General features: G+C 33.4%; 1 protein-coding gene across 1 annotated transcript; it reads left to right on the forward strand.

The window, feature by feature from the left end:
• Positions 1–6251: 6251 nt before the first annotated feature.
• LOC113280824 (polyphenol oxidase A1, chloroplastic-like) lies at positions 6252–7140 on the forward strand. Its single transcript, XM_026529403.1, has 2 exons — positions 6252–6837; positions 6956–7140. The coding sequence occupies exons 1-2, from the start codon at positions 6252–6254 to the stop codon at positions 7138–7140; spliced, it is 771 nt and encodes a 256-aa protein (XP_026385188.1).
• Positions 7141–11146: the final 4006 nt, after the last annotated feature.

Below are 11146 nucleotides of genomic sequence, written 5' to 3' on the forward strand. Positions count from 1 at the left end.
TCTTGATTTCTCCCAAGAATTGAGTGATTGCACCATATCCAAGCTTCAAAGACTGTAACTTGGTATGTAATTGAATAAAATGAGTAGTTTAAGTTCTTACAAACCTTGAATTAATGTGAATCCAAAGATCTCTAGAAGAGTGAGCACCAACTACATAGGGAGTTACAATATTTGAAATTGTAGACCGAATCCATAGAATTAAAGTATTATCATCATCAATCCAAGCAGTATAATTTGGATTAACAACACCTTTTTCTAGATCTGCCTGATTTAGATACTTTGGAGGACAACAAATGGATCCATCTATAAGATCAAGAACCTTGTATCTCTCCAGTAATTGCAGAAGTAAGTTCTTCGATGTGATAAAATTATCATCTTTCAGTTTGAAATTGATGATGCTGGTGGTTTTATTTAACGGAATCTGAGAGTTGCATGATTCGTACTGATTAAGTGCCATTGATAAGAAGAATCAAAATAGGTAAAAGGAGAATCAAAACAAGAATTGGATGTGAAAGAAAAGAAGAAATAGAGATCAGAGAAATTGAGTTAACAGAGAGAGCCAGAGATCCTCACTTCCGCTCAGTTGCTCTGATACTATAGTTGAATAAAAGAAGATGCAGAAATTTCTTCAAGAAAAGTCTTAATGGAGTGTGTAATACTCGTATAATTGTCTTACTTGCACAAAAATAGAAATTGTAAAGTATTTAATATAGTAACCTTAAACAACACTTGATTAACCAATCTAGTTTTGATCCGCCTTAGACAATGAGAGACTGACACGAGTCATAAAGTGACATCAGAAAAACACTGAATGGACAGGCCATAATGAAACAGTGTAAGGGAAGTGTCACTATGTAAGTGTGTTGTTATTAGGTGTCACTTAGTTCACTAGCTATCTCATTAAATGAAACGGGGGCAGATAATTAGGAAACCTGTTTTGAGGCGTACTGAATTTTTTTGAGGCATACTAAATAATGCCAAAATAGGGTCACTAAATAAAAAACAACATCACCCCTTATCCACCCTTTTTGATAATGGCATAACTACCCTTACATAATTAGTGTTAATGATTATATATGATTAGATTTGATTAGCTAGGAATTTTAAGGATTGATTAAAAATAAAATTATTAGTGGTGAATTAGTAGATAAATCAAATTTATGTGAGAGAGTTGGGATTTTTGAGAGGAAGAAGAAGAAGAAGTGAAAAAAAAAACTTGGGTTTTGAATTTTGAGATTTTAGTGATTAGAAGTGACCAAAATGGGTTACTCAAATCAGAGGTAGATTTCTATACGAGGTTTAATTTCTTTTTATAAGTTGAATCTGTCAAAAAAAATGAATTTTTAGTGATTAGAAGTTATCAGCCGAACCTAGGTATATTTTTAAAAAAACTGAAGTTCGGCTAAAAAGTTGTCAGCCGAACTTCACTCTGAAACTACAAATTTAGGTTCGGTTGATTCGAACAAAATTTAGCAAAGTCGCATTAGCCGAACATAATCTTTCTCTAAATCATACACTAGGTTCAGCTCAAAATTGATACTCCAAGATCAGCCGAACTGATCTTCTAAAAACCCTAATTTCATCTTTGAAATCATATTCTATCGATCAAACAAAATAAAATCAATTCAAAAACAAGATGGGTTTGTTACACATACATTCTTAAAAACATTTAAGAGCAATTGAGATTTGGATTTCACACTCCAATATCGCTCACTTCGATTTGTGTTTGCTTTGCTTGATCAATTTCTTGATTGAATTGGAGTCCAAGATATTTAAGTTTAAAGTTTATTTTGATTTTAGATTTTTGAGAATAAGGGCGTTCTAATAATTTAAATTGTTTAAGGATATACAGGTAATTGCAGTACCTTTAGACACCCCTTATAAACCCACCCTATATGGTTTAATGAATGAGTATGTCTCCAAACAGGTTTCATAATTAGGGGGCACAAACGCAAAGCACTGAAGTAATGGGCCCCCGAAGTTGGATGCGCTAGGAATAACAAAGACACAGCCCAAACCAGCTTCAAGTGGGCCTGTCAAAGGGTAACCGTAGTGCTTATATCCCTGAGAAAATGGGGAGATAAAGCTAGTTCGTCGCAATAGTGGGTATCATCTACCTGCTATGATTCGGTAATGGCCAGCCATGAATGTGTCCTTCCCACTTTTCTCTAGCGCTAGAAATCTTTTTTATTTTATTTTTCCATCTTCCCTCTTTTTTTTATTTATTTTCTTTCTTTTGATCAAGCCCGGGTTCTTCATTAAAACCAAAAATTGTGCTTCTCAACACAAAGAGTCCGGCTTTATATCCAACAGAAAGTGAAGCTACACTGCCGTAGACAAGTTGCATGTGTATCTTTTATTATATTGGCTAGTTAATCGGTGTTTATCGAAGCCTAACTAACTACTCCTACCATATCTATTATATAGGCGGAGAAGTAGTAGAATAAAAAAATATTTAGTTTTCATTAATTTCTTTCTACTTTTCAAATTTATCCTTACCTTGTTCCAATATAAATATTATTTTATATATCTCTATCTCACATGTAAAATTAGATTGTATGATACCCATACATCATTAATATGGGTGTATGTGGAAAAAATAACTTTGAAAGTGGAGCTCCGTCTATTTAACGATACTACAAAATTTTTAAACTCCACCTATAATATATAATAGGTAGGAAGAGAATAGTTTAATTTATCAGTGTTTCATTAATATACCCAAGCAAGATGGACATGGAGAATCCGAAAGAGAATTAAAATATGTCAAAATTTCTGGAGAACCCAAAAATGATGGCTCTCTCTTCGGAAAACCACCATTAAGATAGTAGTTTATATTACAAACCCAAAAGTATAAGTTTAACAGCATAAAATAGAATATTCGTTAGCTTTAGGTTTGACTTTCTGTTTTAATATTTTGGGAATGGCCAAAATAACCTTTACTACGTTATTTGCTAAAAAGTTAATGACTTAGAGAAATTATGTTTCACATTAAATTCGGTCAACACGGTTATGTTCGCTATATCTTCGGGCGATGACATGGTTGGTGTTTGTTTCTTGTAGACCAATAACACACAGTACTCAGTAGATTATGAATGTTTGAAACATCTCAGCACATTTTACTTCAGTGATTAAATCTTTTCTATCAGTAAAACCAAAGCTCCCAATGTCATCTATTTTACACCAACACTATAATAAGAAACATAAGTGGAGTACTGCTTAGCAGCTCTCACGGTTCTCGGATTTCTTGATTCTTAATTACTCTTATTACGTATTAAGTGGTGTCTATATTTTTCCTTCACACTTCAGAAACCATTTGATTTCACCCTTATTGTTATTTGATCTTTTACATGTTATATTTGATGAGTTTTCTTCTTGCGATTTTTCTATAAATTTTTCTCTTTAGGGTTACTTGAAAGTGACCTTGTATGCAATTATCACCGGTCGCGATTGATTGTTATAGGAGAAAATCGTAATATTCACCAATTTTAATCGATGATAATGACAAGGAAAAATCGTAATTTTCATGCTTCAGGTGAAAATCAAAATTTCATTTTTATTTCATGTGAAAATTCTAACTATCATGTATTTTTCCGGTGAAAAATCAAATTATCATTAATTTTTAAGATGAAAGTTTGAAATTTCACCTTAGTCACTGGACCATGTAAATTGACTAAAGAAAACAAGGATACGAGTATTTTAGGGTTGTAACTATGTCAGGATCAGAAAAAATTAAAGGCAACAAAGAATATGAATATGCTCGAGCAGTAAAGAAAATGCAAACACTGGGCGATGTAATTATGGTATAATGATCTAATGAAGAACTAATCTATTTTATTGTTGTAGCTAGAAAGTCGTAGTCTAAACTGTTAGAATATATACACCGAGATGAATATCGAGGTGTTCAAGCTCAAAATGAAATGGTCAAGACTCAAAACTCAAGATTCAATCTGGATATCAGAAGATCGACGGAGATTAAGCATTAATGAAGATCGACAGAGATCAAATCAAGTTTCCAAGAATAAAATATCTTGTGTATTTTAGGTAGTTTTCTAGATAAGGCAAGTATCTAGTTTATTTCCTGTATTTTAGTTAATTAGAATATATTCTAATTTATTAAGATATATTATCAAGAATAAGATAGTATCTTAATTATATTTTCTATACACTCTATAAATAAAGAGTGTCATTGTAATTGCAAATTATCCCAGTATAATCAGTCTGGAGATCAATATTATTCACCCTATGGATTGCTTGTGGACGTAGGTTGAGTTGACCGAACTATATTTAAATCTGTCTCATTTTATTTCTCTTTGATCTATGATCCCTCGATACCTATGATTTACTATAAACCTTTCATCTTGCATAAACCATATTATTCCTGGTTCGGAATAAAATACCATTTCTATGTCGCTGGCCAATAAAGTACAAAATCATCATCTTTTCACAAGTAGAACTGTTAAGAGAGCGGTTTACTACGCAACCGAAATAATAACTTTGATTTTCTAAATCAAATTAAGAATCGTGAAATGTGTAATGATAATTGGGTTTTTGTTATGGGAAGAAACTTGATAAAGAAAATGAATACAACTAGCTTCGTGCACATACGGTAGTAGAAGCTCCATAAAAGAAAGACAAAAAAACAAATGTAATCACTTCGGTAACAATTGATGGTGATAACTCTTCAAGAAAAAAGAAAAACTGGCCACAATGGCTGTTTTTCATCGATGGAATTCTGTTTAGTTTTTGAATGACAGAGGATAACGGTCTAGACTCGAGAGGGCGTGATTTACTATATGGAATCTTTCTAGGAAGTTTTTACGGAGATTTTTAAGGGATTGGGATAAATCAAATTTCACATACAACTGTTTTCTGAAATTACAAATAAAATGTACTCCCTCAGGCATAAATTAACGGTCCACTTTCACTTTGTCAAAATACTAAGGAAATCCTATAAAATATCGTGAGTAGCCCTTGACTAACCTATTTAATGTTATGTTATTACCAAAACTAAATTTATTAGTGTTAAAATTTTTAAATTGGATAGTATTATTATTTTAGGAAATATTTTATTTTAAGAAATAAAAGCAAATTATATTGCTTTTATTATGAAATCCACAATTTAAGAAAAAAAATTTCCTCCATTTGATTTTGGTTTCCCACACTAAAACTTTGGAGCCTTTGGAATTTTTTATTTGAGAGGGGAAAAAATTGAAATTGTAGATTATTTCCTTTTTAGATATATTCGATCATGAATTTGAGATTTTGTCATAAATTTTAGTAGCTTATGTTCTTCCATGGTGTTTGAAAAAAAGAGATGAAAAGATTGATACAGATGAAAAGGTTATGTAAGAATAAGTAAAAAATTTATTAAGAAATTTATAATTATCCATAAGTGTTTGTATTTTATAAAGGAATGATAATTGATAAAAAGATATTGAGTAAGTTTTTTTTCCCTTAGATATGAAGATAATATTTAAGATTTTGAATTAAGTTTATATTAAAAATAATTTTATGATTATTATAAATAAAGGGTATATTTGATAGTTTAAGAAAAAAATATGTCTATAAACAGAGCGGATAGATAAAAATGGACATACCAAAATAGAAATTAGGACAGATAATATACGACCGTGGGAGTAGTTGATTTCTTTAATTAAATAGAAGGTTATTACTGTAATCAAATGACATTTTAACTAATTATGGATTGTATATATAAAGGATCTTAATGGTCGGTTTTTCATATTGAAAAAAAATATGATTTGGCTACAAAAAAAAAATATTCCTCATATGTATGCACATGAGCCAGTTGGTTGGCATTCTGTAATTTTGTCCATGGCATGTATTTTTTTTTCTTTTTTTGATCAGAATTGTCCATGCCATGTAGGTAAGGGCAGCTGCGGTAATTACACCGTTGAACGACGCGTGGAATAGTATTTTTTTTCTTTTTCTTTTTTATTGATAGGATGTTTTATATGATAATCGTGTACGAGTATTGTATAGTACGTTTTTTTCTTTTTCTTTTTTATTGATAGGATGTTTTGTATGATAATCATGTACGAGTAGTGTATTGATAGGACGTTTCCCTCATGCTGAATTTCTGCGATCAATCTTGTACCATTTCGAATCAATATACTGACAGTTAGTACCATGGTCCTATATAGCCTCTATTTAAAGACCAGTCCTTCCTTGTCTACAACACACCATTTCAAACACAAATTCACTTTCATTTGATCAATTCACTGATCACAACCATGTCCCTTTCTCACTTGTGTACCACACCCATTTGCTCTTCAATCACCTCTAACAATCCTCTTCGAAGTGCTTCGACCAAACTTAGCACCCCATCAGTTCGTCTATCAAACCCTACTGCTACCATCTCATGTGAACACAACAAACAAACCAGCAGGAATGAAGCTAGCAATGTAACTCAGCATGTCGTTGATAGAAGAAATGTCCTCTTAGGGTTAGGAGGATTGTATGGTGCCGCTGGCGCTTCTATTGGTGCTCCGTTAACGCCTCCTGACTTAACAAAGTGTCACAAAGCAACGGATCAAAATACTACCCCGCATGAGGTGGACTGTTGTCCACCTGATTATGGTACAGCAAAAATGGTTGATTTCACACCACCTTCTCCTAATGATCCATTACGAGTTCGGAAAGCAGCCCACAAATATAATCTCGACGATATTGCGAAATTTGAAGCAGCTGTCGCTAAGATGAAGGCTTTACCAACCAATCATCCGTGGAACTACTATCAACAAGCTACCATTCATTGTACTTACTGCAATGGTGCCTTTAATCAGTTGAATACTAAAACTTTACTTCAAGTTCATGGAAGTTGGTTCTTCCTTCCATGGCATCGTCACTATCTTTTACTTTTGGGAGAAAATTCTCGGGAAACTTATCGGCGATGATACTTTCACTATCCCTTTCTGGAACTGGGATGCTCCTAAAGGAATGTACATGCCCCCGATGTACTTAAATGAGAAATCACCTCTTTTCTATGAAATTCGTAACAAAAATCATTATAAGTCGGTGTTGGATTACAATTATTCTATGGGTGCCGATATTCCTACGGACACCAAGGCTGTGGTTACTAATAATGATGATGATGATGATGATGACGAAGATGAAGAATAAGGTTGAAGAATAAGATTAATTAATGGCTCATCCTGGGCCTCAGTATTCGGTAGTGTTTGAGTATGATGATGATGATGAAGAAGAAGAAGAAGAATAAGATTAATTAATGGCTCATCCTGGGCCTCAGTATTTGGTAGTGTTTGAGTATGACGAAGAAGAAGAAGAAGAAGAAGAAGAAGAAGAAGAAGAAGAAGAAGAAGGAGGAGGAGGAGGAGGTTGAAGAAGAAGATTAATTCAGTATTTGGCAGTGTTTGAGTAATGCCTTCAATAAGCAGCATGCTGCAGTTGCAGTGGACCATCTTTGACCGACATGTAATGGTCAATTATTTTCGCAATTTGTGTGGTTTTACCTTTTGTTTTTATCTCTGTTTGTACGTGCCATGTGAGCACTTTATTATAATAATGAATTTTAAACTTTGAACTAGTAACTCCAAGAAGATGCAACCTGAAATGGATAGTAGACATTGATGCTCGAACAACACGATCAAAATAATTGAAATTGAACTGTGAACTGTGTGTCCTGTGATATCCGAGCTGAATTGGATAATGGTTTGATGTTTTTAAATAATGCAGCAGTTTTTACAACTCTCAGCATTCGACATATCAAAACTTGATGGAAGGTATCTATGAATTGTAAGTATATATCTTCAAAGAATTTATAACTCTGCATTTTATAATCGCAAGTTAAAAAAAAATTGGAACTACAAATGAAAGGAACTGTTTGTACCCCGATATTTTGTATCGAAAATGGGCTTACTAGAACCTTATAAGCACTACATATGCTGGCCCAAGTACAGAGACCTATGGGCAATATCAAAGCACGATGGTCTAGAAAACTAGCCAACGGATGTGCCACATCAGCATGCTACATCAGTAGTAGGGGAGCCACATCAGCAGCGACGGGCGCCACATCAGCAAATAGTCCAGTCAATGGATGACACAACAACTTGTTCTGTTACGGCGAGAGTATATTTCGTTACTGTTTTAACGTCGTCATCATATTCTGTTATGGTGTGAGTATATTCTGGTACTGTTTTAATGTCGTCAACAAATTCTATTATTGCGTGAGTATATTCTGTCATTGTTTAGCGCCGTTAGCATGTTTTCATACAGCGTCTGCATATACTGTTTTTGTTATAATTACATCAGCATATTCTGTTTCTGTACTTAATTACGACGCCGGCATATTTGGTAGCCAGCATCAGCATGAAGTCACTGCCACTGACCATGATCTATAACTAGTAACTTATTTTGTTCTACCGTGTATTATGAACTGAACAAAGTTATTGTACTGTTGTTGATTTGCTTTGCAGGAAGTCACATGTAAACCAAGGATACAACACATGGATGCTCTGCTTGATATCATTTGTGAAGTATTGGCTAATTAAGTTCATTGTCATAGGAGGAGCTGAATTATCATTTTGTTTTTTTTTTATCATTTGTCTATTAGTTTAGCATGTTGTTGTCAGAATTTAGCTATCTTGGACATGTATTCTATGAACTCAGTATCTAATATTTTTTGTGTAGTTTTACACCCAATGGATAAAATGAATGAATGTTAAAATTCTCAGTTTGATTATAAATTTCTGTTAAATTTGAAGTTGCACTTGAATTTCAGTTAAATTTGAGTTGCATTTGAATTTTAGTTAAATTTGAGGTTGCATTTGAATTTCAGTTTGACTTAAATGCGAGTAAGATTAATTCAGATTCACCCATTCAGACATTTCAGCTGATCTGAATCTGTTTTTTTATATTATAATTCAAATCTACGACCAGTGAAGCTGGTCAGCATCTAGTTACTACAAGAAACGGTCTCTGTTCAGAGACCCACGTGTTAGGGGTCGTGCAATTAAAAAACGATTTATCAACGACCAATTCAGAGAACTCTAGAACAGGTCGTTTAACTCTTATATATGACTTGTCCTGACGGTCGCGGAATGTCTATTTCCTACTAGTGTTTGTGAGAAAAATCATTTCTAAATTCGACAAGTTATTATCCAAAAGGGTATTGGTAGGCTCGGAAACCTACAATTATATATCGCAAGTGCACAACGTCTAACTAGTAGACAATGGCAAGTACAGGTCGTTCCCACGAGGAGTGTGAAATACTCTACCAACTAATACCAAAAATTAAGTAATCAACAAGATAATGTTTTAAGGATTTTTAGAAATTCGAAACAAAATGAAATGATAAATAATTTAAAGATAAACAAAATGAGTGTGGGTTATTAGGGATTTCGGTTTCCACCAATTAATTATGCAAATTCTACTATTCGTTAAAAATAAATTCCATGCATTTTCAAATATTGTTTCTCCACTATAGTTTACTTCGCTTCATGGATAGCGATTCTAAAACATTACCTATCAATCCTAAAGCATGTCACGTCAAGGGATTTAATCAAAGCACGCCATATCAATTGAAAAGCATAAATAATCAATAAAATCACATGAAAAATAAAATACCAAGTCATATGAAGAAAAACTACTAGTCATTCAAATCATTATTGAGCATATAAATATAGAGTTTACACAATTTATTGGTTTCTACCTAAACCCTAACGTAAAACTAGCTAGAAATGGCTTTCTCAAAAGCCATAAACATATTAAAACTAAACTCTAACTAATGAAAAATGAAGAATCGAAAACAAAACTTCAAAACCCTTCCTTTGTTGCGGGACCGTGGTCGGGTGCCCTCCATTTTCATTTTGAAACAACACATAAATATAGCCCACAGATGAATTCACGTCGTCGTCACATCACCTCCCAATAGAAGTCTGCCACATGTCATGAAATACAATCAGCCCAATAATATTGTGCCGCGTGTCATAATATGACGAAACATTGTAAAGTATCAGCGCATCTCCACTTTCCATAGTATATGAAACCACCAAGGAAATGAATTAATTTCATTTAAAAAGCATGATATTTTCTTGCATGTGTTGGGCCCACCTTAACTGTATTTGCACAAATGACGTCATTTGGTCTCAAACATTCCTTCGGATTCTTTTTATATATATATATATCAAGAGAACTTATGTAAGGACAAGATATGTTAATCTTTCCTTTTTCTTCATTTGCACTTCATTTGCACGTGGTCATGGAGGTGATACTATTCCATCCTTATGCTAACAATAATAAAGTCACTCTTGACCAATCTTAGGTGGCATTAGTGTGATGAAGTCGACTCGCTTCACCATGCATTAATTGAAGAGAAAATTAAAACTTGTCTGCCCATTGTGACCTCGGCTGTGAAATACTTATATATGCTGCTGATATATATGGAGATACCAGGCCAACATAATAAGTGCTGCTGATATATAGAGATACCAGGCCAGCATAATAAGTGTTGCTGATATATAGAAATACCAGGCCAGCATAATAAGTGCTTCTGATATATAAAAATACCATGCCAACATATTTGATCATTGTGGTTGCTGATACATGGAAATACCAGGCCAGCATAATTTCATCATTGTGGTTGCTGATACATGGAAATACCAGGCCAACCACGTTTCATCATTGTGATTGCTGATATATGGAAATACCAGGCCAACCACATTTCATCATTATGGTTGCTGATATAGGGAAATACCAGGCCAACCGTATTTCGCAATTTTCGTCGCAAACACCATTAAGTCTCATAATTTGCTGTTTATTCCTTGGATGATCGAATTCACTTGTACTTTCTACAAAAGCATTAAAATAGTATTAGCAACTAAAATTTTGTATCCTATCTAATATAAATATGGGTATAAAATGTACTATTTACATGCTTATCAACACCTCCACACTTATATTTTGCTAGTCCTCGAGCAAAACAGAGATATTATGCAATAGATTTTTTTTTTTTTTAAGAAAAATCCTAAAAAAAGCGCCACTCCCCCACACTTAAACATTACATTGTCCTCAATGTAATTGAGTCATCCAACGTAAAAATTAAGGTGGGAAACTCTAAAATACATATGCAAAAACTAAAGAACTAAAAATAAAAGATAGAGTGCAGGGA

This window comes from Papaver somniferum, chromosome 5 (assembly GCF_003573695.1).
Source record: "Papaver somniferum cultivar HN1 chromosome 5, ASM357369v1, whole genome shotgun sequence".
NCBI lineage: Eukaryota > Viridiplantae > Streptophyta > Magnoliopsida > Ranunculales > Papaveraceae > Papaver > Papaver somniferum.

Coding starts and splice junctions, on each gene's coding strand:
- LOC113280824 (XM_026529403.1), top strand. CDS start 6,252: ATGTCCCTTTCTCACTTGTGTACCACACCCATTTGCTCTTCAATCACC. Junction 6,838..6,955: donor TTTACTTCAAGTTCATGGAA/GTTGGTTCTTCC, acceptor ATGCTCCTAAAG/GAATGTACATGCCCCCGATG.